The following is a 27,061-nucleotide window of genomic DNA, read 5'->3' on the forward strand; positions in this document are numbered from 1 at the left end:
GGGTGTTTCCCCACCTGCCTCTCAGGCTCTAGGGGGATGCTTAGACCTAGCGAGAGCCTCCAGGGGTTAGGCACTCCGGGGGTCTTTTGGACACAGCATTTCTGGTGTGGATTTGAGCAGGGGAGTGGCTAAGGATGAGAAGCAGGGCTGTTTTTAGAGATTCTTTCACCCCAGAGAAGGAAGTGTCTACAGCTCTCACCTGCCAAGGAATGACCTCTGGTCATGGGAAGTTTCTTACCCATACAGAGGAGGCTGAGCCTGGCCAGTGACGGGGGAGGTGGGTGGACGGAGTGGCCACAGGAGTGCTGGGGATCAGACTGCCCTGGGAGCGGAGACTCTGGGCACCCATCTCTGTGATGAACCCGCTGCCCTCTAGGAGCCAAGGCACGCTTATCAGTAAAACAGAGGTGTTACCAGTTGTCCTACCTTTCTCCTGTGGCTACGAAGGATGCGGTGAGCCACCGATGTGATGCTCAGAGCAGACCTGCTCCAGGGAACTTGGGGACCCCCTTTCTTAGCAGAATGAACCTCTTCCTCTGTGTTCCAGCGTATTTACCCCCTCCCCACTCCCCTTATTTCTACCTTTTGTCATCGTGTGGCCTGGTGCCCCCCTTTCTGGCTTGTTTCTGCCCCACCTCCACCACACTGGAATGTGAGCTCGCTCAGGACAGGGCTGCTGCCTGGCTGGTCCTACTACTCGGGCACCTTACAGGGATGAGACCCAGGAGAGAGGCAGGCGGGCCATCTGTGTAATCCGGACAGGTAAGGAAAATGGGGCTCCATGATCCAGTGACTTGCCCAGAGCCACTCAGCTTTCAGGCTAGACCTGCCCAGGTCAGTCCTAGCCTCCGGGGTCCACTGTGGTGGCGGGGTGTGTGTCGGCCCTGAAGGCCCGGAAACACAGAGCATCTGGCAAGGTAAAGAAAACCAGGTAGGTGACACCGCTGAGACACTGGCCTACACCTGTCCTGCCCAAACTCCCACATTTTTGTCTTTGTTTTCTTCCCTGTGGTAACTCTTGGAGACCTGAAGATGGCCCCAGTGCCCCATGAGCCTTCCTGCCTCTTGGCCCCCGAGATCTAGAAACCAGGTTTCCAAAGCCCTCGACCTCCTGGGGCCCTCCCTGACTGCACCTTTCCGCTTTCTGGACAACCCTTGTGCAGGGGGGATCCCAGGAGGGACTCGGAGCCCCGGCAGGGAGGGGCAGGTCCTCCCTCTAGGTCACCCTGTCTGGGAAACACTTTATGAATATTTATACAGGCTCTGCTCAGAAGATGCTACTCAGTGGGAGGGAGCAGTCACTTTTTAAGACCCACCTACTTTGCTACAGGCTCAGGGCTGAGGTTCCTCAGCATCTCATTCCCCCCACAGTCATCCTGATGGGGCGGAGGCATTGTTTTTCATTTCGTAGATGAGGACACAGAGGCGCAACGGGACAAAGTGACTGATCTGAGGTCCCATGGCCAGGGGATAGTGGAGCTGGGATTTGAACCCAGGCACTTTTTGAGAAGCACCCTCTCAGCTGCAGTGAGCTCCAGCCCTGCACTTCTCGGTGGAAGGCTGCCTTGCCTCTCGCCGCCCTTCCCCGACCCAGCCGGGCAGGGTTTGGGCTGCACCTGTTGGCCTCCTTGGCCTGTGTCTTCACTGAGTTTGCCTGGAGACACTGTGGAGGGGAGCCCACGAGGCCGTGACAGCAAAGCTAGGAGAGGGGGCTGCGTGGGGACCTGGACAGTTGCCCTCGGCTGGAGGGCAAGCCTGCAGCCCCCAACTTCCTTCAGGGGGCGGTCGGGGGGCTGGACTCTGTGACGTTAGTGGCCCCTCTGCAGCTCCAGCTCGGCCGGGCCGGCCTGCCTGACTCTCAAGCCACAGAAGGTTCTGGATGGTCCTTGGTGGAGCCTAGCTATGAGCTTTTCCTAGCGGGGCAGCCACAGCCCGATGCAGTCTGGCAGGGTTGGAGGCGGGGAGGCAGGCTGGAGAAGAGGAGGGGAGGGGAGGGAGGGGTCTTTGGAATGTTTGGAGTTTGACTTTGGAATTAAACACACTGAAGCAGTGGGCATGGTGGCTCAGGAATCAGCAACTCTGGTGCTCTTGTATCATTTGTTTTAATTTTGCTTGGTGTTTGCATTTGAAGAAGTGGTACACTCCCATGGGTTAAGGAAAGGGTTTATCATGGAAGGTCTTCCTCCCACCGGTCCAGCAGTGTGACTTCTTTTCCCCGAGGCAGTCATGGTTTCTGTGTGTCTCTCCAGAGATGATCTAAACACACACGAGCAGATATGAATAGAGAGTATTTTAAGACGTGTTTGCACACTATCTGGAAAATCATGTTTTCCACGTCGCTCTTTTTCATCTAACAGTCTATCTTGGAATCTATATTAGTATACAAAGAGCTTCCTTAGTCTTTAATTATGGCTGGGTAATACTCCCTTCTGTGGATATACTGTCATTTTTAAAAAATGAAATATAATTTACATAGAGCAAACTGCACAAATCTTCAGTGGACAGTGCAATGCATGTTTACATATGTATATACCCAGGTGACCGCCACCCAAACAGAGTACTTTCCATTACCCCAAAAGTTCCCTTGTGCCGCTTCCCAGTCAATACTCCTGGCTAGACGTTCTCATTATTCTGACTTCTAACTTCTCAACCTCACTTCAGGTTCCTTATCTTTAAAATGGGCACAATGTTGGAACTGACTCACTTGCCCGGCACAATAATTGTCCAACAAGGGAAGGATGTCAGGTTTATTTAAGTCCCTGGTCAGTATTCTTTCTTCTACCTCTGCCTGGGCTCTCCAGTTACCTTCACACACACACACACACACACACACACTCTCTCTCTCTCTCACACACACACACACACACACACACCCACACTCACTCACTCCTACACCCTCCTCCTCACTCACACATCGTCTAGCCACGGAGATAGACCAAGAGGGTCATTGTGCAAAGGCCAGGCTGTGTGAATGGCTCCATTGTTCCAGGGCTGAGTTCTCTGAGCCAGCCTGTACGGCACTGACCAGGGCTGGGCTGTCCAGTGGGAGGTGCCCATGGGCCCCTGACCAACGGCTGACCACACCTGGCAGGACACCCACTTCCCCTCCTTTCCCAGAGGGAGGAGGGAAAGAGCCTTGGTTTGATCCAGGTCTGGGTGGGTGGGGGAGCCCAGAGGATGCCTCCCGTTCTCTACTTGGCCTCCTGACCGGAATGCCAGGGCCTGGGGCACCTGCAGACGTACACGGTGACCTTGGCTCTGAGAGGCTGGGGGCAGATGAGGAATGGGGATAAAGTGAGAAAAGGGAAGTGGGCACTGAATGCTTACTTATTCCTTTTTCCCTTCTGGTGTGCGTGAACGTGGGGAGCCTGAGGGTCTGGGGGATGAACTGGCCTGTAGGGAACCACCTAGCAGCAGGCCTCTGCTGCTAGGTGGCTCACACCCCAGAAACTGGTCCAGGACTTAGGAATGTGTTTGCCTTTGGGCCGGACTCCCTAGTGCAGGACTTCTGTGTGCTGGCACACAAGATGAGTCTGTCCACCTACCTGAGGAGCTTCTCCCAGATTCCTCAGAAGTGATGGTCTTGGCACCTATCTCTTGACCTTATGCCCTTTAATGCTGCCTGTGAGATCTGGTGCAGGGCTCACCCTTTCCCTACTCCTCACCATCTGCCAGCAGGCAATGTACCAGAAGGGCTTCCTACTTTCTCAGCACCAGCCAGGCCCGGGGAGGGGGTTTGCCTTGGGGGCCAACATGAGGTGAGCCCCCATGAGCAAGAGGTAATGAGGGGTTGCAGGATGAGAGCAGGGGAGGGGTATGGGGACAGGAGGCAGAACAAGGAGGGGCTGGCCTGGAGGCGAGTGAGGGGGTGGGGGGAACCTAGAGGGTGGGGACAAGGGTTTACCAGACAAAGATCCAGACTTCCTAGGGGCTTGATTTCCTCCTGCCTCAGGTAAGTCCCCAGATTGGAGTTCCTGGCTGCTCTGGGCAGCCCATGTCCCTAGAGTGTGGGCCAGATTCCTGGTGGCCTCCCAAAGTCCCAGCACACACCATTAATTGCTCCTCCTTCCGATCCCTGCCAGCTTGGGCACCTGCCTCACAGAGCTTAGGTCTCTACCTGTGCCTTGCCAGTTCTCAGCGGGACCATGCACCCGGTCTGAACTGTCTGATCCAGGGGCTGAGGCTACTGTGGGCAGGAGTGGGGGAGGGAGCCCAGCCCTCCCAGGATCCTGTCTCTGGGCCAGCCTCCCTTGCCATGGAAACACCCCAACAGAGGCTTGGGAATTACCCAGGATGTGAGTTTTATTTTTTTTTTTAATTTTTTATTGTTATGTTAATCACCACACATTATTACATCATTAGTTTTTGAGGACGTGAGTTTTAATTGCAGCCCATGATCCTGTTCTATCTGCCCCCAACTCTCGCCACCTTTCCCAGTCCCAGGGCCTGTGAGATATTCCCTGTACCCTATTTTTAGATCAGACACAGACTCCTCAGGCCTTGTTTGCCTTTAGTCAGTCTGTCCATCTCCTCATAGCTCTGTGGCTGGGTGTCTCCGGTGGGGTACCTGGTGGGGGGTTGGGGTGAGGGGAACCTGAGGCAGAAGTTTCCAGATGAACACAGGCCCTGTGGCCATGTCTCTGCTTCCCCAGCAGGCAGGCTCTGGGAAGCACCGGGGCAAGAGTTGGATTCTAATAGCGCCACCTGATTCTCCTCAGCCTGGGCCTCCAGGGGTGAGTGTGGCAATGGCCTGTGGAGTGGCTTAGGGAAGGTCAACATCTATGCTGGACCTCTTCTTCAGAAGGCAGCTGGAGCAGGCTCCTCCCTCAGCAGGAAGTGGACATCTGGCCTTCTCTGACTTCTCCTTCCTCCCCGGAAACTTTGGGGGACTTGGATGAGACTGGCCTTGGCAAGACCAGGGCTGGACTATGTGAGGCCAGAGGAAGGATGACGGAGCCTGGGGGATTGGCTGAGGACCAACACGGACCATTCCTGCTTCCCAACCACTAGGCCCAGAAGGGCCAGAGCCCTGGGCTGGCCAGGGTGGTCTGGGCAACAGCTATGCTGTGGCTTGGCTATTTACCAGAAGGAAGTCACTTAGTGTCCCTGTTTCCTCCCCTCCACCAAGATTTGTTGACATCCTCTAATTTACTGGGGCCATTTGGTTCTGTAACTGGAGAAGGAGAGGGACTGTCTGTTGGGAGTGGCTCCAAGAAGAGAAAGAGTAAGGAGGGAACGGTGTCCTCCTCTCTGGCCCCTTAGCCTGCCTTCGAGGCCAGTGGTTGGACGGTGCAGTCACCAGCAGGACAGTCTCTTGGTCGAGAGGTTCTGGGGCCTACGCAGTTGTGCTTCCTGGCCCTGGGGACCTCGGACTCCTGTGTTGGGGAAGATGCTGCTCTCCTCGCCTCTGGCCACCCAAGGTCTGGGGCTCTGGGGGCATCAGGAGTCACCCCTTCGCCTGGACATTAGCTTCCCCACCAGGCTTCTCATCCGGGAGGTAGGGCAACACCTTGTGGCTTCCGGCAAGTTCTAGAGCAAGAGCAGACAAACTCGACAGATGACCAGTGGTAGCTGCAGCACATAGGCTGGTCTAGGAGCAATACTCTACTCTTCTGAGGGATTCACAGAAACCCCGGAAGGTGGGCCACTGGGGTGGCTTCTCGAGGGGCTTCAGCTGAGGACTTGATTGGGCAAGAAAGGGCAAGAACAGGAATTCCGGAATTTTTGCCAAAATGATGTGGTTTTCTGAATCCAAGAGCCGGCAAGGCCTGGCGACCTCTGTGCCCAGGGATGCGTGGGGATCTTATGAGGAAAAACTGGGATCACATATATCTGAGGGACCAGTCCAGTGCCTGGCCCGCGGTAAGACCCTCAAACATTTGTTTTATTTCAACCCCCAAAAAGCTCAGGTCCCTTGATTTATCCAGAAGAGGAACTCATCCAGAGCAGGGTAGAAGTAGGGGATAAGAAGAGGTATACAAGAGACGTATTCTTCGGAAAGTAGGAGACCCAACTGAAGGCTCAACTGACTTCCTGCGTGGCCATAGGAAATTAAGGTAAGTCACTTAACTTCTCTCGGTCTCAGTTTGCTCATCTATGAAATGAGGGAGTTGGGTAAGCTCGCCTCCGAGGGCTCCTCCACTGTCCCGAACGGGCCTCCTCAGCAGCAGGCCCTCCACTTCATCTGTGGGGAAACTGAGGCTCCAGAGGACAGGTCCACTGGGCCTGCCCGCCTCTACCCAGATTTTCTGGTCAGAACTTTCTCTACAGGTGCCGCGGGCTCTCAGGCCTGCAGTCTGGGAAGAGCCAGGAGCCATCCTCCCGGGGTTCGCTGCCTTGTCAGCGTCACCAGTGAGACGGGAAATTGAGGACCGCGGCGGCACATCTTAAATCAAAGCCTGGGCCATCAATCTCCCAGAATAGACCGAAATCACAAGGTGGGTGGCACAGACTGCCACCGGATGGACCGGCAAGAGATATTAAAAAGCTGAAATCTTGAGCCCCCAAATCCCTTAACCAATTTCCAGACACCCAGGTGCCTGCATGCTGAGGAGAGGAAAGAGCATGCTTCATATTAGAATTCTCCAGGAGGGCCTGGGGGCTCTCTTTCAGGAAAACCCCTCTGGGGGCTGGGGGCTTCTGAAGGCCCTCTCCTCCTGCTCTTCCCTGCGGGCACCCCGACTAGCTGGGCTGGCTGACTGAGGCCCGGCAGAGGGTGAGTGTGCGTGGCCAGACGGCTCGCTCCAGGGTTGGCTCCATTGCTCATCAGCTCTGCAAACCTGGGCAAGCTGCTTAAACTCTTTGGCCCTCAGTTTCCTCATCTGTAAAGTGGGAATGGGAACACCTCCTTCCTAGGGTTGTTTTGAAGGTTAAACAAAATAATCCACACAAAGCAAACAGCACAGCTGGAACGAGGTAAGACCTCAAACATTAGCCACTAATATTAACCTTTCTATTATCACACAAATAAGCCGTCTGGCTAGTGCTGCTTCTCACAGGCTCTCCTGCTCTTTTGCTTTTTTATACCCTATCCATCCCTCAAGCCTCAGTTTAACTGCTGCCTCCTCCAGGAAGCTCTCCCTGAACAACTCCCCAAGGCTCCATCTTCCTCTGACTTCCAAGGCTACCTATTGTGCACTTGATCACATTGGCCACAAAGGTTCTTTCCCACTTCACTGTCTGGGATCCCAATTCCCCAAGCAAAGGTCTTTGCTTTTGTTTTCTGCCTCTTCTTCCCCCCCCCCCCCGCCCCCCGGTCCCCCACCATGTCACTTGCCACAGTACAGTGCACAGAGTAGGTGCACATGAAACACACATGCTTGTTATTAATTGGGAGATTTCAGGAAACTGGAAACAGAATCTTGGTGTTCCTGGGACCAGGACCTATGTTTATTTTCAGAGTTTAAATATTCTTAAAAAAAAAAAAAGAATTCCAGGGGCGCCTGGGTGGCTCAGTCGTTAAGCGTCTGCCTTCGTCTCAGGCCATGATCCCAGGGTCCTGGGATCGAGCCCTGCATCGGGCTCCCTGCTCAGTGGGAAGCCTGCTTCTCCCTCTCCCACTCCCCCTGCTTGTGTTCCCTCTCTCGCTGTCTCTCCATCTGTCAGATAAATAAATAAAATCTTAAAAAAAAAAAAGAATTCCAAATTCCACTCTGTCTTTACATTACAACCACACCAATCTTTTCATGTCAGCCAGATGTACATTTCCCTCCTTTCCACCTGAAATACACCAGAATTTGAAAAATGAGGGGCTGGACCTGAGAGTGTGAGATAGAGGTGTTCTCTAAACCCTGACTATTCTTGTCAGGCCGAACGAAGTCTCAGGGAGGGATTAGCTTTGGGTGAAAGTGCAGGTTCTGATGGCTCAGCTCTGCGCTGTTAGAGGCTGGTTTTCTACAGAGCGACAAATGGAATTTTGAAACACAAAGTCCTTGCTTCTGGAAGGTCAGCACTCTTGTGAGCCATCCCAGAGCACTGTCACTCTGTGGGGGGCCGGCTGGGAAACGGATCTAGTCACCTTGAAATCGGGTTGGAGGACCGGAACTGCCATCCTCCTGGCTGTGGTGGGTGGAGGGCAGGTGGGGCAGAGGCAGGGCAGGAAAACACACCAGAGATGATCAGGGATCACACTGGGTCACACCCCGGCTTGATGGGGATCCACTGCCAGACTCGAGGTGGATGGGCTGGGGGGGCGGATTTACAATTAAGAATTTGCAATTGTGACCAAGACAAATGACCCTTGGTCTGGTGGGATCCTAGGGGCGGGGGCCTTCCTACCATCTGGTTCTAGGTGGAGAGAGTTTCTTGATGGTCTGAGTCCTGGGTCCCCCAGAGAAGTAAAGGGCCCCCATGATCCCCTGGGTGAGTGAGTGAGTGACGGCTACCCTGAACACCCACCAGCCGGTAACAGTAACAACAGGGTGCACCTATTAAGCACTCGCCATGTGCCACACACTGTGCCGAGTGCTTACATGCACCTTACCATCTGGTCCCAGGAGGTGAGGATCTCCATCATCCGGACCAGGAAACAGGTGCCAAGGCTTTCCCCGGCTGCCTGGAGTTTTCAAACCCTCCGTGGCTCTGGGGCGAGTCCGGGACTGATGGAGAGGCTACAGCTGGAAATCCGAGATTCAGACATGGGTGCAGATGGAAGCTGACTGCCTTTCCCGGCCTGAGAAGATAATTGTTTGGTCGGAGCTGAGGAGCAGCACGGGGTTGTTGGTACAACCACCTACCCCTCTGCAGATGAGGAAACAGGCCTCCGTAGGGGCAGAACTGGGATTCTCTGCCCTGCTCTCCAGCCCAGGGGCTGCTGATCACGTGGTTCTCGGCCTGCTTCCCCTGCTTCTCCCTTCCACTCCGGAGAGGCCAGGGGTCGTTTGTCTTGTCACCAATGAGTCCCTGGTGCCCATGTAGGCCTGGCCTTCGGGAGATGCTCAGTCAATATTTGTGCAAAGAACGAAGAACTGGCTCTGGCTGTGAGCGCAGACCTCCCCTCCGGAAGGGCTGCAGTGGCTGCACATTTCCACCTAGGAGTGCCCGCGGCAGTTTGGTGGGAAGGGGGTGGGACTGGCCTGGAGACTGTCCCCAGCAAATCCACCTAGGGTTGCCCCCCCAAGCCACCCCCAGACCCTTCCCAAGAGGCACAACTGGAGCAGGGCAGAGGATTCATTTCCACATCTGCGAGGTAAAGGTGGAGGGTAACGGGCTAGGGGTGTGTCTTGGGGGTGTTGGCACCGAAAGGTGGATGGCTCCCGTTCTGGGTTCTGGAGTCCCTCCGTTGTGCTGGCTGGGGACGGGGTAGAGGACATCTGGGCCCGGGGCCAGGTTGGGGCTCCAGCCGGACTTCCTGGGGGGCACTCAGGCAGAAGGTCCTCCGTGAGCGCCCTCGGTGGGAGGGCTGGGAAGGTAGGGGAAGAGGTGTCAGTGGGCAGCCCCCGCCCTCGCTAGCCTACCCCCTGAACCCCGGGGTGTGGGTGTGGCTCCCTCCAGGCGGGGGTGGGGTGGGGGGGTGGGGGTTGGCTCGGGAGCCGGCCTGCGGAGGGGCGTCCGGAGCGCTGGAGGCTGGGGCCGCGCGGGGCGGCGCGGGGAGCGGGAGGGCGCGCGCTGGAGGGGTGGGGAAGAGCAGGGGGCGGGCGGCAGCCGAGGGGCGGGCGGCTTCGGGGGGGTGGAGCCCGGACCGCAGCTCCAGCCGCTCGCTCGGCGCTATAGCCGCCGCCGTCGCCGCCGCCGCTCCGCGCTCGGGTCGCAAGGCGGGCGGGCCGGCGGGCGGGCGCTCGGCGAGAGGCTCCGGCGCCTGCGGCTGCTGCTCTCCTCCGGCGCCCGGGGCTGCGGCGCGCTGGGTCCCGGCCCCTGACCCGGCGCCCCTCGGGCCCTCGCGCCCGGGTCCCCAGTCCCGCGCCCTGCCCAGGAGAACGCTCTGGTCTGGCCGGGCCGTCCCGGGCTCGCGCCCCCGGGCCATGAAGAGGGGCCCGTGAGGGGCGCGCGGAGGCGGTGGAAGAGGAGGGAGGAGGGAGGCCGAGGAGGAGGGCGCGGAAGGCGGAGGATGCCGCCGCCGATGTCGCCGCCGCCACCCGCCGGCCCCCGGCGAGCCTGACTCCAGACCCGAGGATGGAGCCGGCGCGGGGCGCTACAGCGGCTCCCGGTGCGCCCCTCACCAGGTATCGGCCGGGCCCGGCGGGCCCCGGGCGGGCGGGAGCAGACCCTCGCCGCAGCAGCGGGAGGGGCGCGGGCGCGGTGGGAGACGCCCCTCCGCTCGAGGACAGTCGCTGCCGGCGGTGCGGGCCGGGGAGGCGGGGGTGGAGGCCAGCAGCGCTTTGGGCGCAGGAAGGGCTCCCCGGGGCGGGTGGCGGGTGAACGCCGCGACCCCCCAGACCTCCCCGCCCCCATTCGGCGAGGGCAGCAAACTTGAGACGCGCGGCGGCCCCGAGGCGCCCCGCTCCCCGCTGCTGCGGAGCGCACTCGGGGGCTGCCCGGGGCTCAGCGTCCCACAGTCTGCCCGGCTCGGGGCTGCTGAGGCGCCTCGAGACCCTGAGGTCCCACGCCTGCACCAACTTTCCAAACCAGGGCTGCGCCCGGAGGCAGGGGGCTGCCCCTGGCTTCCTGCCCCTGGCCCGGCTCCGAGCCCGCACCAATCACTCAGCGTTGAGCCGGATGGATGGTGCAGAGACCCCTACGGGAAGGCAGAACCACCCTTCTGCTCTTCTCTGGGTTGCACCCCGGAGCAGCCCCTCCCAGGCTCCAGGAACCCAATGCTTGCTTTCACAGTAATAGCCCTGAGTAGCCCTGGCCAGGCTGTTAGGGGTTAAAAGGTAAGACCTGAGGATCGTCCTAGGGTGGCACCTTGGCCTGATTTGCCATGCCCCAGGGTGCCCCCTCCCCCATCCCAGACCTGCGGGTTCCCAGGATTAGGTTCCTCACCTCTGCTGCAGGTTTCCTTCCGACGGACTTGAACACTGTTCCTAAGCAGGAGGCTCCTAAGAAGGACAGCCTTGAGCCCTGCATCTTTTGGAGGGCTGGTAGGGCAGGGAGCGGAGGGGACCTAGGATTAGGGGCAGGGGGCAGGCCCCCTGGCTGGGAAAGTAGCTGCTTTGGCAAGCCAAAGGAACTGTAGGTATTAAGAGGAAAGCTGGTGGGGGCTATGGTACCAGGTACCCATCTTTGGGGCTTTCTGGATCCCTTACGATGGGGCTGGCTGTCTTAGGCAGAGACCTTACCTGGGCAGGCGGTTCCAAGGCTCCAGTCCTCAGCAACTGGGGACACTCACAGGCATCACCATGACCCTGTTTCTTTTTTCCAAGTGTTCTCACCGACATGACTCACACATTGGATTCACCAGGGAGGTATCAAGCCGCCAACCTGTTCTCTTCCCCTCCTTCCTGGGTCTTCAGGGACAGCTGGCGAAAGGAGGGGGTGGATTTGCTGCCCTTGGGCCTTAGCCCCCTGTGGGAGGCCAGGAGCCTGGCACTACAAACTTTCATTTCCCTGCTATGTCTCCACTGGGGCAGGTGAGCTGCCCTAGGCCAGGCCAGGGTGGGGGCAACGGGGAGGAAGTCTCTGCTAATGATCCACACAACCCTGCTGGGGCTTTGAAATCCTGGTCACGCCCCCCTCCTGGCACATAATACTTAACAGCCTCCTCATCTCAAAGCAGAAACACACTTCCCCCTGAAAATCCAAATTTCCCTCTTTGCTAAATATTGCAGTGCTTTTGGCCAGAGGTTTCCTCCTCGACGTTGGAAGTCAAGCTCCTCTTGCAGACAGCTTTCCTCCTCCCTGGCCTCTCAGCTACCTCTGCCACATTCACGCCCCAAGTAGGAAGGATGCAGATCCCCCTTACCTCCCTGTCCCCCACCCACAGGGTCTTAGTTCCCGAGGAAGGGTGGTGCTCATGGTGCTGATGTAGGGGTCGTGTTTGCTGGCTGCAGACACACACAGATGTACATCTGTGCTCCCCTGAGTCTGCAGAGGGGCCCAGAAGGCTGGTTTTCATGGGTGGGGGGCAGGCTTGTACCCGTCTGGGTTCCCCTTGCCTACGCCCCTGTCTCCTTCCCTTTGCCCACTGTGGCTCTCTCTTTACTTTTCTAACTCACTCTGCATTGGTGCGGGGAGGAAGCATTCGATATTCATAATCTGGTTCAGAGAAGGTCCCGAAGCCCTGAGTCACTGTATGGTTTCCATGGAAACAGACTTGTTCTGAGGACTCGGGTAGCGCAGCAGTGGTGGGGGAGAAGAGAAACATATAGTAAAATCGGGCTCCACAAGTGTGGCAGGAGTTGGGCCAACTCCCTTTGATGGGGGCCGGGAGAGGCTGGGCAAGGCTCTGGGGTCGCTGCAGGAGGGGCTGCCGCTCCCCACACTGGGGTCTCCCCATCGGGAGCTGCTCAGCTTTCCTTGCGGCTCTTGGCAGACTGCTACTTCTGCATGGGCCTCCTGGCTAGGTGTCCAGGCTCAATCGCTGCCGCCCTATGCCTCACTTTCCTCCTCTGTGAGATGGGGAGGAAAGAGCACCTACCTCTTGGCGGGGGGCTGTGAAGGTTAAATATGTTGATATGAGGAGCTCACTCATAACGGAGCCATAGCGAATGTTCAGTAAGTGTCATTATTATTAACTCAGGGGGTTGGAAGGAGCACCGCCTGTGTGGTCACCTGGGTCTATCCTCTTGGGCGCGTGGTCTTGACATCAGGCAGGGCTGGCCTCTTGCTTTGGAAGAGCCTCCCCCAGCTGCCCCGGCTGGGAACCAGCCATCCACTTCTTCCTCCCACAAAGCATTTATTTAGGTTGCTGAGGGCCCGTCACCGTGCTAGGGAGGCCTGGCTCCTGTTCAAACCCCACCTGTCTAGGAGCCTTGTGGGAACAAATTCTCCAAGTCCAGATGGATGGGCAGCTTTCTGCCTCAGCCTCCTTGGGATCGGGCCAGAGGGAGAGGGGCAGGACAGGTCCAGGCTCTGAGGAGAGAGAGAAGAGTCTGGGGTGGGGCAGCTCTTCCTGATTTTGGCGAGGCCCCAACTTCCTGATGAAAGTGGGATCAGGAACTCTCCAGAAAGAAAACAGACCCTGCCCTCCCGCACTCCACCCTCCAGGTTAGAACTTCTATTGCCGAAGTGTTCCCAGCACACCCTGCGAGTCTGGACAGCTCGGGGCTCTAGCCGGAGCCCCCAGCGGATGTGTCATTGTCCAGCCAGCTGGGAGAGGGGGCCCCCTTACCCCGCAGCACCTGCCCCGGCAGTGTCAGAGCCCTGGCTCGGGGACATTGGGGGCACTAGGGATGGCTCAGCCAGTCTCCCTCACCAGCCCTTCTCTGCCTTGCCACCGTCCTCTCCCTGGCCTGCAGATAACCCTTGCTCCCCTCCTGTAAGGTGGGCTTCAGCTCTGAGCTCGCTCCCTCACGCCCCATCACGACCAGCTGTCTGAGACCCCTCCATATCTACCAGCCCTTTCTTCTGTTTTACAGATGGGAAAACCAAGATTGTGGTTTGCTCCCGTGACCCGCACCCGGGCTAGCCGCGGCCGCTCCCAGCTCCACCCCGGTACTGGGGATGCCCTTCCCTCTTCCCTGGCTCTCCGGGTGGCCCCAGGTGCTGCCCAGCCCACACATCCACCCCACCCCACCCCACCCCCACCAAATAGCAGTTTCCTGCCAAGGTTCTTCCCCTGCCAGGTCTCTCTGGACCGCTTTGCTGTCCTCATTGGTGTTCACAACACCTTCCAATTTAATATCCTCTGCAAATTTCATTAACGGACTGTTTACTCCCTCTCTCAGGATCATTAATGAAGATGTCGGATAAGATCTGACCCAGTGCCGGGTCTGGGCAGCCCTGCCCCCACTCCCAGACTCTGTCCTGCAGCCCCTTCCCCCTGGGCTCACCTCCTTCGCTCAGGACCCTTGGGACCTACCCCCTCCTGCTTTCGGCCCCATGACAAGTGCTTAGGGCCAAGTCTGTTTGAATTAATTTTGTAAGATTACTTGAGGCGCTGTATCAAATGCTTTGCTAAAAATCAAGATATATTACCCTGCCTGCATTTCCTTCATCTACCGGTCTTGTAATTCTATCAAGAAAGCTATCAAGTTTGTCAGGCATGATTTGTTCTTTATAAATCCCCACGGCGCCACGTGGGGGCACAGAGTTCCCGCGTTTTCTAAATGTTTAGAGATTCCCTCTTTGTGTTTGCTCCTTGATTAGAGCTGGAAGGCTGGGAGCTGGGAATTGTGGGGAGAGCTCGGCTCCTCCTCTGGGATGGGGGGGTGGGGCACAGCTCTTCCCTTCTCCGGGTCTCTGCTGGGGGCAGTGAGTGTTTTCGTGCCCATCGAGTCCTGGCCGTGTGCTGCAGGCCCCAGGCTGGGTAGCGAGGGTGGGGATGGATGGAGGGCCTGCTGCTCTCCCTCAGGGATTCTGCAGGCAGATGAGCAAGACAGACAGACAAGTCTGCAGCCAGCATTCTGAAGGTATCATTAATTGAGTGATTGCCTTGAACCAGGCACTATGCTCAGAGCTCATTTAAGCCCCTCCCCGGCCCTGGGAGGTGGTGTGGGTTCCCCTCCCCGGGTACCTGGGGATCAGAGAGGGTAAGGCTGTCCAGGACCCAAGGTCTGGGTTTCGCCTGCTGCTTTGTTGCTTCTAACCACTCATGGCATAAGTATAGGGTCAGGAGAGCTAATTGGGGTGGTTCAGACAGAGGGTTTTAGGCGGTCAGAGGGCGAAGGAGCAGAAGCCTTCAGGGAGAACCTGGGAGAGGTTGAGGACCTCACACCCAATGCCCCATAGCCTGAGTCTAGTTCCCCACCCTGCCACTTCTGAGCTGTTGGAGCAAGTCACTTAACTTCTGGGAGCCTCTGTCTGTCACCTGTGTCATGGATCCGGCTGTAGTTCTGACTCCCAAGCTTGGAGAGAGGGTCCAATAAAGTGGGGCACAAAAGGTTCATCACATGGGGCTAGGCCTTCAGCGAGCAGCCATTATGTCCTATCAAGGTCCCTGTTGATGTGGGGGCAGAGACACTCCCCCGATTTCAGATGGATGGCTCCCATTGGGTGGCTCTCCCTACACTTCTCGTCCAGGAGACAGAAGGGTGACAGGGTGAGCCTCACCAGCATCCTGGCACAGGGGCATCCATGCGACTAGCTGTGGGCTACTGGTAAGTTCTAGGCTTAGGGAGCAGGGAGACCTTATCCTGGTCTTGAGCCCAAACCCTAAACCCCATTCTAGACCATTTCAGGCCAGGTGGGAATAAAGACATTCTTTGGCGTCCTCTTGGCTACATAGGATTTGGACGTTCCTGGGCTTTCTGGCCAAGAGAATACTCACCCTTCCCTCTCCTTGCCTAGCCGGGAGATACTGCACCAGCCGTGTCCACACCCATTACCTCTTCCAGTCTTCCTGATAATCTTCCTTTTTGTCCTTCAGCTGGGGAGGGAGAGCCCCCTGGGAAGTGGTGAGGTGGCACAGACCCGTTTGGGGTGCCAGGGAATCAGGCAGGCAGGGCCTTAGGCAGCCCCCGTCCCTCCAGCTGACACCCCAGGTACCTGATCCTTAGAGACGGTCAGCTGGTGTTGGGTGAGCCCAGGTCTGGGTCAAGGTGGATGCCCGGGACCCTGGCGGACATCTTGGCCCTGGCACACCCTGTCCCTGCCCTAGTCTCCAGGGGGCAGGATGATGCTCTTACTCGCGGGCATGGCCTGGGAGCTTATGTATTGTGGTTAGGGCCAGAGCTTGGGGGTCCTTAGAGCTGAGCTCAAATCTGGACCCCACCACAGACCAGCTGCACACACCTAGATCAACCCCCTCATTTGTCCATGCCTCACCGCTCGCTCCTCACCTGTGGAGGATGGCAGTGGTACCTGCGGGTAGCACCCACTTGAGGTGAGCCAGGACTGGGGTCATCTCTGGGTATGGGCTCCCACAGCCCCCTCCATACCGTGTGAGAGGCTCAGGTGAGCCCCTCCCATGCTCAGACCTCCTCCCCAGGGGCCAGCTGGGGAGGAGGCTGGAGACTCCAGCGTCTGGGGACAGATGGCCCCCCTGCCAGCCCCTCCAGCAGCAGCTGCTTGTGCTTTAGCTCCTGTTGGAGGTTTCCCATCCTTGAATCTGGGAGGATGGGCCGAAGCCCCGGTATCCGGGGGGTGGAGCCTCGGTACTATTCCGACTCTGGCTGTGGCTGCTGAGGAGGGGTGGTGGCAGGGAGGTGGGGGGGGTGGGGGACAGGAAACCGGGGCCTTTCCGCCCAGTGTCGGGGCAGAAGGGTCCGCCTACCACAGGCCCTTCTGACTCATCCCTCCTCCTTCTCTGTGAGGCACCGGGCACACTGGGGCCTTGTGCCAGGAGGTCAGTCACTCTCCCCACTGCTGGGGAAAACTTTCCTCGGGTCGGGCCAGGACCCCGCCAACCCGCTGGGCCCGCAGCAGGACCGCGAGGCAGTCTCTGCCACCCCGACAGCAAGTGTCTCCAACCACACAGGCTGTGCGAGCTTCGGTGGAGGAGGCTGGGGCATCTGTTTTAACTTCCTTAAACATTTTCAGGCCATTACAGCTGGTCTGTAGGCTTGAGTAGCCCTTGGAAATCACACTCCTGGTTCTTACTTAATGAGCACTTGCTCTGTGCCCAGCACTGTGCTAGGCTCTTGATGTTTCTTGGCTTTCTGTCTCATAATCCAGATGTTTGGAAGATTCTGTGACTATCTTTCCCGTTTCACAGTTAAGGGCAACTGAGGTCTACAGAGGTTAAGTGCCTCGCTCAGGGTCTTGTAGCTATCAAGCCCTAGCAGTGGGGTTCAAACCCAGGCCTGTCCGGCCCCACAGCTAGGGTGCCCAACCACCACCCAGTTACACCTGTGGGTAACTTTTCAAGGACGCTTGAGGCACCCAAGGGGGGGTCTCCAATGTCATTATGTGTGGACATCAGAGGGATCTGCTCTGGAGATACCAGAGCTCCTAAGAGGCAGCTGAGTTTCTCTGCTGAGGGTGAAAAGTTGGTGGACAGTCAGTCACTTTCTGGAACCCCGACTGTGAGAACTTGCTGCACTCAAGGTACCTGAAGGAACTATGGGTTCTGCCTATGGGGTCCGTGGGTAGGTACAGGGCCCGGGGACTCTAAAGACTGTATACAAACACCCTGTTTGTGTTGGTGCAGATTCTGGGGAGAAGGTCCGCAGGCCTCCCGGTGTTTCAACTTGTGGGGACGTCACCCCAAAGGGAAGTACTATTACCTCCTATCTCCCCTGGGCTGACCCAGACCACAGAGGCTGATTCTGGACCCCATGGGAACTCCTTCCCTGGAAGGTTGCACTGGCTGAATTATGTGCTGGCATAACGCTCACCTTGAAGGATGTTCTGGAACACGGCCCCATGAAGCTTGTCCTCGGGCTTATTAGGTACAAGCTCTTGAGAATGGCCGCTGTACTCAGGGCTCTCTCTAGGAGATACCTCAGGAGAAATCTTTTGCTGGATTCAGTACCAGGAGTAGCTGGGCATCTCTTGAGCAGATGGTGTAATTCTCATCTCATGGATCCTATGAAACATGAAATGAAATATTTCCCTTTTCCCGTTGGCCACCGGGTAGCTCTGATCCATCTGGGTAGCCCAGAAGTGTCTCAGCTCTTGTATGCTAATCTGGCTTCTAGTTCTTTCAGACTTTCATACCCTTGTTTTTCACTTGCCTCATTTCACGACCTCACTTTTTTTTTTTTTGTTAAGGAAGCAAAAAAACAGCCTTGCTGTTTTATATGTTTTCGCTTTAACTAAACAAACATCTCTGGTGGGTCAGCCTTGACTACCGCTTACCGCAGACCCAGGGATTAAGCACTTCCTTTCTGCAGTCTCTACCAGAGGCCTGTTTGCCAACTCCTTCCTCCCTGTCCTGTTTCCCCTGCCCCTTGTTCCAGTTCCTGGGGCTCCGCGAGGCCCCTCCGTACTGGCTCCTGAGGCTGGTTGGAAATCTCATGTTCACGATCTTTATTCTTTGCCCTCCCATCTCCTCAGAGTTCCACAAGCTGTTTCTAGGAAGAAAAAGTGGGGAAGGGAGTCATTTCCCCAGCTCAGGCTTCCGTTCCTCTCCAAAGCCCCACGTCCCCTGGGAGGTCTCCCTCTTTTTCATCTCCTGCCCTTTCTCGGCAGCACCCACTGATTGCTACCCTTCGCTGCCTGCCTGAGCAGACAGAGCCCAATTGTGGCCAAAAGGTAGTGACTCTGACCCTGGTGCCTTGGAAGTGGGGGAGGGGAGAGCAGGCTGGCAGTGCCCCGGGGGGCAGATTAGGAGGCACAGTGAGTTGCCAGTGTGATTTCAGTGCCCCACCTCCAGGTCTTGCATGGATGGGGTGGCTTTGCTCTCTCGCAGAAAGTTAATAAACTCAAATGGGACTGAGAGGCTCAGTGTGAGCTGCCTTCCTCCTACCACGGCTTCCTTGCCCCTCCTTGCCCCTCCCGCCGGGGCAGCTGGGGTTACCAGATCAGTGGTTGTATTTGCATGTATATCAATACTCCCCCGCACATGCATCTCCTTTTTAAAAACAAGAAGTAGCAACCTACCCTTGCACATGTGTTTTCTGGCTCTAGCTTTTTTATCTTGGGCGATGGTTCTGCATTCAGTGTATACAAATCTGTGGAGGCTTCCTGGGTATGGTCAGTTGAAAAGAAAATCCTAGAGCAGGGGAGAATACTGCTCGTAAAGGGGTTGAAGCCTCTGGGGTGCCCATGGGTGGGCTTTAGGGGGTCCAGGAGCCTTCTGATTGTGTATAAAGTTGTGGATACAAATGAATCTTTCTGGAAAGAGGGACCATGTCTCTCCAAGGGGCCTGTGGCCCAGAAAAGGCCAAAGCCACAGCTCTGGGTTGGAGGGGGTTTTATAGAGTGGAAGCTGGGGCTGGGGAGGGGAGGCTAACTCAGCAGAAGGCGGAGCCCCTTGGCTCCTAGGCCCCACGGGGGCCGCCGTGGACTGGGCCGAGGGGATGGGGCCCAGCTGCTAGCCCAGCTATCTTCTTGGAGGATGACTGGGGCTTTCCCGCTCCCGAAGGAGCATCCCCCTGCCAGCAGTGAGGCGGGGTCCTGACTCTGAAAATGGAGCATGGCGCCTTCCTGGGGCCAGAGAACCCCAGCGATCAGAGCTCGGAGGCCCTTAGAGTAGCTGGATCTGTGGAAATATCGAGGCACAGAGGGGCCAGGGGATGAGTCCGAGGTCACCCAGCCAGGGAAAGCAGAGGCCATTCCTGCCTGTGATATTAAGTTCAGTGCTCCTTCCTCTGGGATGAGGAATGAGACTGGGAGGACAGGCCCTCTGGATGAGGTGAGGCTGCATGTTGCTGCTTGCCTCTTGGTGTGTGGGTAAAGAAGAGAGGGCGCACAGAGCAGAGGCCACAGCTCGGGTGGGGGTGTCATCACCACACCTCAAGGCACCCTGCAACATCACCTCCGCTGGCTGAATCCTCACACGAGGCCACAGCTAGAGGCCCCGAATTCCGAACCCAGCCAAGAACGCAGGGCTAAGAGGCTGTACTGCAGGATGTGGCCACTAGAGGGCAGCAGGCAAGCCGCTGCGGTGGCTCAGCCGCAGAAAGTTCTCAGGCTGGGAGAGGAGCGGAAGGAAGAAGGGGCAGTGAGCATAGGCCTGCCAGGCAGAGGTCTGGGCACCGCAGCCAGGGAGAGTGTCTGTCTCACCGTCAGAGTCAGTAAGATCTGCTCTCAGGTGCTTACGCGAGACACAAAGCGGACAAGACATTTGATGATGATAACAGTCATGTACATTTATCGAGTGCCTACTTTATGCCGGGCACTGTGTTAATTAGTCCTCACAATGTTAAATGTGAGTCCTCACAATGTTAAAATGATCCCCACTTTTCAGGTGAGAAAACAGAGACCCAGAGAGATTCAGAAACCTGGCCATCAATGGGGCTTTTGCCAGAGCCCATGTCCCAAGCATGAGGCTGTGCCATATTCTATGCCTGGCATTGACTAAATGCTTCAAATTCTTTAAATTCTTGCAACCGCTACTATGGTTATATGCATTTTATGGGTCGGGAAATGAGGCTCAGAGACCACTAGTGAATCCAGGTCCACACACCTGCTAAGTGATATCTGGGTGGGTGTGGTTCCATGGCTTGAGCCCTGAGGTCTGAATTCCACTTCTCCAGTGGGGAGGTGTTTTTCACTCCCACCCTGTGCCCTAATCTGAAGGTGGCTGACACTGAAGTCTGAGGTTTCTGCTGGGAGTTCACCAACTCCCTGGCCTTCCAAACACAAGTTACAGATTCTGGGCTCCTCTGTCTAAGGCTTGTCTGGATGTTGACTACCCAGAGATGGAGGAAGGTCATGCCAAAGGCTGCTCAAAGCCCAGGGAGGGGCCGTGGGGCTTGCAGTCTGGCTTGGAGGACAAGGGCATTGAAGAGTTCCTTGCAGTGGACAGAGCTCCCCTGGGAACAGTGGGACCTGGCCTTGGGGTCTCTGGTTTCCAGGGCAGATGCCTCCAGCATACCAAGGAAGCTTGGCCAGTCCTGAGCCCAGCTCTGCCAGGTTGGCAGGAGAGGGGGTGCATTTCTAGGAGGGTCTGACTTTCTTCATCTTCCTGTTCCCATGCCCTCGCTTTGCCCTCCTGGGAGGCAGGGGGATGGCCTTGGCTGGGCCTTTGAACACAGTCCCCTCGTGGATGCTCAGACTGTACCTTGTGAACCCGAGTCCCACTTTCTTAGGGATTTATACCATCGAGATCCTTCAGTTACTCCTGATTTATTAGCCAAGGCAGCAGTTTCGAATCCTGGCCTTAAAAGTTTCTCTGGGTTGGGGTGGGGAGAGGTGGCAGGGAGAGAAACTTAAATGCTCCCCTGGATGGGTGAATTCTCCTTTTGGTACCAGAATCTTTGAGTTAAGTGAAATCTCTTTCAGCCTTCTGTTTCCCGTCTTGGTGGAGACCAAAGGGGATTAAATGTAATGGGTCAAGGAGGAGGGTTCAAGCATGGGCTCCAGAGCACATTGCCTGGGCTGGAATCCTGGCTGTACCCCTCACGAGGAGCGTGAGCTGGGGAGATTCATCTAACCTTGCAGAGCCTCAGCTTCCTTATCTGTAAAATGGGGATATGACAACATCAACCACACAGGGTTAGTGTGAGGGCGAGAGGTGTTTTTCACTCCACCTTGTACCCTAATCTGTGATCCCCCCTGGGATAAACATCATGAATGCCCAGTAAGTGTTTGTTCCTTCATGTTTCCCCCCTCCCCCGCCATAATTCCTAGAACAGTGCCTGGGTCATGCTCGATACCTGACAGATCTTTACGAATAAATACAAAAAGAGTCCATCCTAATGATGTGCATTAGGGCGTTGCAACTGTAGACCCTTACTTAAATAACTTTAAAATATTACCTACACTAGTATTCATGGTATTCCCTACCTGTCTTTAGGGGCATTTGTCTTGGGGCACTTAGGCAGGGTGAGCCCGCATTTTGCAGGAGAATCTAACTTAAGGCAGAGAGGCAGTTTTCTCTGGGCACCTCATTGAAGCCTTTTGATGAAGTCAGCATTCTCTGTGGCCCTGGGGTGAGGTAGGGGTGGGATGGGGTGTGGTCAGGGCTGTGGTTTTCTCTGATCACACTGGAGGTTACCAAGAGTCTAGACTGTGGCCTTCCCATATTTACTGCCACCTGGTGACATGGTACTCTTCCCTATAGGTACTGAGTGGAGTTTCAGACTTAAAATAGGACTCCTAGGATCCAGAGCCTCAGCTGGCTCACTGTCATCTCAGCTCAAGCTCTGAGCCCCTCCCAGAGGCAACCAGACTGCTTCAGCTCTGTTTTTTCTTCGCTAAGCTGATGGTAAAGGGGCCAGAGCACTGGCCTAAGAGTCTGACATAGAGGGATTCGAGTCTCTGCTATTCCTTATTTGCTTCTGCACATTTGCTTAGTCTGTGAGCCCCAATTTCTCCATCTAAAAAATGGGAGTGAGGACCCTGACCTCCCAGAGGAGGCTGTAAGGAATAGCGTGGTGTTCGGAGTTGGCTGAGCTAGGCAGCACAGCGGGTTTGGGAAGTGAGGATCCACAAACCGCTCCCCCAAAGGAGTCACGCCAAATAGCGGGATGTGGGAAGAATATTCACAAAGCACAAGTTTATCCCCTCAGCCATGAGCCTTGATCAACAAGACCGTGATCAACAAGGCCAGACGGCAAAGGGAAGGATCTGTAAGTGTTACATTACAGATCGTCTGTACCCTTGTAATACCCGGTCTCTCTCTTGCCGATTTACACATGGGCCCGGGACATAATTGAATGCATGTTTGAAGGCCAAGTGCATGTAAGCTGGAGGAACAAGGTCAAATCTCCTCAGAGGGAAAGAGCGTGGGCTCTGGGGAACCTGTGAGATGTGCGTTAAACGAAGCATGTGAGCTCAGGCAGGTCACCCCACTCTCTGTGCCTCAGCTTCCTTGCCTGTGAAATGGAGCTAATCCTGGCTTCCACATGAAGCTCCTGTGAGGAATAAATGAGCGAATGCAGGTAAAGGGCTTAGGCAGTACTCGATGGATGCTAACCGAAAAAATGCTAGTCTTGGTGTTTTAACTTAGAATCCGCGGACAGCATCGAAGTCAGGAACGCTCCCTGGTCCACTTTTGCTTTGAGTTTTAGGTAGCCGTTCTCCTCTCTGGTGTGGTTGGAAGAAGAGCCTCCCGCCCCAGCTGTCCCTTCCGAGTGGGCCTCGGTGTCTGGGCTATCTAGACGGAGCTGCCATTTCCACCTGGAGGTCTGGGGTGAGCCCCCCTGCCTTGTTGACTTCCACCGAACCCCTCTTGGGGAGTCACTGAAAAAGTCAAATTTTGAAGGGTCAGGCTGCTCTGTTGATTTGAAATGCAGAGCCAGTCGGGGCTGTGCTCTGGCCTAGTTTTCTGGAATAACTTTGACTCTGATACCGTTCCACAGTTGGGTGCTGAGCACTGTGTCTGGTTGGGTCAGTCTGGTCACCAGAGCTGAACCGAGCTAGGGAGGCCTCAAGGTATTTGTGGCCAGTAGGTTTCTTTGCAACTCCCTTGGATGGTGGGGTGGGGGGTCCTCCCCGGGGTGGTTGCCTGTGTGGGGTACCAACTCTTGGTCAGCTGGGGGTGCAGGCTTGCCAGCTCCCTGCCACTGGGTCCTGGTGTGAGGGACTCGGACTTGCCAGGAAGGGATGGGTAGGGGGTGGGGGAGGTGGGTGGAGGGCTCAGGAGTCAGGGGGCCAGATCCCAGGGGATAAAAGGTGGCCCTGGGATAGCTGGAGCTCTGAATCAGTGATAGGTCTGGGAGAGCAACCAGGGCCCTTGTCAGCCGGCCCTGGGGGGGGGGGCAGTCTGTGAGGACACAGGACATAGGAGGGAAGGGGTGGGAAGGGCGATGTTGACACATCGACCTCCCCCCTCCCCCCAGAACGCTTCCCCTGTCTCTCTCTCTACAGTCTATTGCTCACAGGGCCTCTGCATAGGCTGGGACTGCCGGCTAGGCCAGGAGACCTGGCAGCTGTGGACTCCCCAGCTCGGAGCAGCCCCTCTTTGGTGAGTGGTAGAGCCCTTCCTGCCTTTGCTCTGGGAGCAGCCCCAGCCCTCCTCCAGGGCCCGGGAGCTGAGCCAGCCTCTCTTGGGGGCGACTTCCAGATGCTCAGGCTGGCACCTTGCTCTGGACCTTCCCTGGTGTCCTGCCCTGCCCTCCTGCCCTGCCCCTACTTTTGCTTTCTCCATTCCTTGAGATGCCCCTTCTGCTCCACCCCCTCATCTTCTGTCCATCCTGCCTGGTTCTCTGGGGCCATTGCTGGGTCACATGTGGCAGATTCTGCTCTGTGGGCAGAGAGCTGAGAGCTGAACGGTGGAGGCCCTTGAGGACTAGCTGGGGTGGGCCCGTTCCCCCCCCCCCCAGGAGCCAGTTCACTCTGCTGTCAGTGGGGGTCATCTGCCCCACGCCTGCCCCTTGCCCGACGCCTGCCCCTTGCCCCAGTGGCCAGGAGCAAACCTGGAGGGTGCCTGGGGCCTGGGAAAGGATGCTTTTCAGCAGCCCCTGGACCTTTCTCTGCTCTGGGCCAGTTGACTCTCGTTGACCGTGGGGGTCCCAGAAGTCCTCATCTGGGTAACTGGTCACCTGCACCCCTAAGTTGGGGTGGTGGGCTTGACAAGTTGTCCCCCTCTCGTGGCCCAGTGCATGGATCCTCATAGTGTGCATCTGACAGGAGCTCTTTTTCCTCCTGGGGTGGGCAGGGGATGGAGAAAAGATGCCCAGTGGGGAACCCGGTGCCTGCTCGTGGGAGTGGAAGATGCAGATGGGCCCCAGAGGTGCTGGCAGGGGTGATAGGCAGTGGCAGGAGAATGACTCCAGGCAGGAACTGCTGGGCCCCTGAGTGTGTGAGCTGGGGAAGTTAGCTTCTTGCACAGTGGGGCCCCACTAAGGAACTCCGGGTTCATGATGGAAGTCCCCTGCAGCATTTGTTAAACTCTGCATGTGGGGAGTCAATTTGTTCGGTCCCCGGAAGCTCCCAGGAGTCCCCAGAGAATGTAAAGTCTAGCTGAGAAGCTCCTCGGTCCTTAGTCGCATGTGTGAGCATCGGGCAGGGAATCCCGGAGGTCTGGGGACCCCCTGGAGGCCAGCCCGTCCAAGGGAGCCGGCTGGGGCCCCTGGCCCGGTGATGCACCCCGCCGCAGGCTGCTCCCTGACGGCCGCCCACCTTTGCCCGCAGACCTCGCATGGTGGAGAAGCAGCCCCATGAAGGTGCCCAGCCATGCAATGTTCCTGGAAGGCCGTCCTCCTCCTTGCCCTGGCCTCCATCGCCATACAGTACACCGCCATCCGCACCTTCACCGCCAAGTCCTTTCACACCTGCCCGGGGCTGGCGGAGGCGGGGCTGGCCGAGCGGCTTTGCGAGGAGGGCCCCACCTTTGCCTACAACGCCTCCCGCAAGACCCACATCCTCATCCTGGCCACCACGCGCAGCGGCTCCTCCTTCGTGGGCCAGCTCTTCAACCAGCACCTGGACGTCTTCTACCTGTTCGAGCCCCTCTACCACGTCCAGAACACGCTCATCCCCCGCTTTACCCAGGGCAAGAGCCCCGCGGACCGGCGGGTCATGCTGGGCGCCAGCCGTGACCTCCTGAGGAGCCTCTATGACTGTGACCTCTACTTCCTGGAGAACTACATCAAGCCGCCGCCCGTCAACCACACCACCGACAGGATCTTCCGCCGCGGGGCCAGCAGGGTGCTGTGCTCCCGCCCCGTGTGCGACCCCCCGGGCTCCCCCGAACTGGTACTGGAGGAGGGGGACTGCGTGCGCAAGTGTGGTCTGTTGAATTTGACGGTGGCCGCCGAGGCCTGTCGCGAGCGCAGCCACGTGGCCATCAAGACGGTGCGGGTGCCCGAGGTTAACGACCTGCGGGCCCTGGTTGAAGACCCCCGGTTAAACCTCAAGGTCATCCAGCTGGTCCGAGACCCGCGTGGCATCCTGGCCTCCCGCAGCGAGACGTTCCGCGACACGTACCGCCTCTGGCGGCTCTGGTACGGCACTGGGAGGAAGCCCTACAACCTGGATGTGACGCAGCTGACCACGGTGTGCGAGGACTTCTCCAACTCCGTGTCCACCGGCCTCATGCGGCCCCCGTGGCTCAAGGGCAAGTACATGTTGGTGCGTTACGAGGACCTGGCCAGGAACCCCATGAAGAAGACCGAGGAGATCTACGGTTTCCTGGGGATCCCCCTGGACAGCCATGTGGCCCGCTGGATCCAGAACAACACGCGGGGTGACCCCACCTTGGGCAAGCACAAATACGGCACCGTGCGAAACTCGGCGGCCACGGCCGAGAAGTGGCGCTTCCGCCTCTCCTACGACATTGTGGCCTTCGCCCAGAACGCTTGCCAGCGGGTGCTGGCGCAGCTGGGCTACAAGATGGCCACGTCGGAGGAGGAGCTCAAGAACCCCTCCGTCAGTCTGGTGGAGGAGCGGGACTTCCGCCCTTTCTCGTGACGAGGGCTCCGTGGGTGGGGGTGAGGGGCACATGGCGTCGGTTTTGATAAAATGGACCCTTTTTAACTGTTGCCTTATTTCCCCCTCTCTCTCCCGCCCGGTCTCTGTGTCCTTCCTGCCTCCCCCTCCCCCCCCCCAACAGGCCCCGTCCCCCCTCCACTTTCTTCGGCCTCTTTTTGTCTCTGAAATTTGCACTATGTCTTGGACAGGAATCACTGGGGCGGAGGGGGCATGAAGCGGGGTAGAGCCCCCAGCTCACCCCATTCAGACACACGGCTTTTGGGTCTCTGCGTGGATGGTGACAATGTTTACAAGCACCACACTCACACATTCACATACACACACATGCACACACACGGGCGCCCACGAGGAGAGATACCCCCAAACCATGGAACTTCGGCAGCATTTCCAGTGGCCCAGTGGTCAGGGTATGGTAGTTTTGCACTGTCTTACTTCCACAAGGTAAGAGGTTAAAAGCAAAAAGGTCACCTCTAATTTATGAATGGTGTCTAATCCCCCCCATCCTGCTTCCTGCCCCCAATGCCCAATGCCCACTGCCCCCCTTGAAGCAGAGAATCTGCCCCCCACTCCCCCTCCCCAACGCCCACCCCGGCCTGCCCTTGCCTGCCGGTGAGCAGGTTTTTACTGTGAGGTGAATGTGGACCTTGTTTATTTTTTCCAGTCTGTGGCAATGCTGTCTGTCTGCCTGTCTGAGTCTTGTGGCTGCCCCTGGACCAGTGATGGCTGATAAATCTTAAGGGTTTCTGATTGATCTTGGGGTCCATCTGTGATATTTCTTTGTGCCAAAAAGAAAAAGAGTGGATCAGTTTGCTAAATGAACATTGAAATGCTTTATCTGTGTTTTCTGTAAATAAAAGAGTGCAATAATATCTGGGCGTGATGGTAGGACATTCTGAAGGGGCGAGGGCAGGCCTGGGTGGAGCCAAGCGTTTCTGGTTTGGGGAACAAGAGAGAAGGAGGTGGAAGTGGTGATTCAGTGGCCAGTCTCTAGCTTTTAGAACTCATGTCACCCTATCACTGTCAACACTGAGTTCAGTGGTTCATTTGCACTCAGGTGGTGGAGATCAGGCACCTTATAGCCAGGGGTGATGTTCAAAATATT

The 27,061-nt window shown here is 57.0% G+C and overlaps 1 protein-coding gene and 1 long non-coding RNA gene across 7 annotated transcripts; one reads left to right on the forward strand and one right to left on the reverse strand.

Annotated features, from left to right (window-relative positions):
• Positions 1-2,101: 2,101 nt before the first annotated feature.
• LOC141374718 (uncharacterized) lies at positions 2,102-11,844 on the reverse strand. Of its 2 annotated transcripts, none has more exons than XR_012381814.1 (4): positions 11,217-11,844; positions 10,921-10,976; positions 8,483-8,671; positions 2,102-2,256 (listed from the first exon to the last, which is right to left on the reverse strand). It is a non-coding gene; the product is annotated as an uncharacterized lncRNA (long non-coding RNA). The 2 variants fall into 2 exon arrangements; XR_012381815.1 differs by having other exon boundaries at positions 10,921-11,015.
• CHST1 (carbohydrate sulfotransferase 1) lies at positions 9,720-26,828 on the forward strand. Of its 5 annotated transcripts, none has more exons than XM_025879086.2 (4): positions 9,721-10,160; positions 22,596-22,717; positions 23,367-23,491; positions 24,661-26,828. In XM_025879086.2, the coding sequence occupies exon 4, from the start codon at positions 24,703-24,705 to the stop codon at positions 25,936-25,938; it is 1,236 nt and encodes a 411-aa protein (XP_025734871.1). In that variant the 5' UTR covers positions 9,721-10,160; positions 22,596-22,717; positions 23,367-23,491; positions 24,661-24,702; the 3' UTR covers positions 25,939-26,828. The 5 variants fall into 5 exon arrangements, with proteins under 5 accessions (XP_025734872.1, XP_025734871.1, XP_025734870.1 ...); XM_025879085.2 differs by having other exon boundaries at positions 23,395-23,491; XM_073904710.1 differs by lacking the exon at positions 22,596-22,717.
• The last annotated feature ends 233 nt before the right edge of the window (positions 26,829-27,061 follow it).

This window comes from Callorhinus ursinus, unplaced genomic scaffold (genome assembly GCF_003265705.2).
Source record: "Callorhinus ursinus isolate GAN/ISIS: 27379988/994484 unplaced genomic scaffold, GSC_fseal_2.0 scaffold21, whole genome shotgun sequence".
NCBI lineage: Eukaryota > Metazoa > Chordata > Mammalia > Carnivora > Otariidae > Callorhinus > Callorhinus ursinus.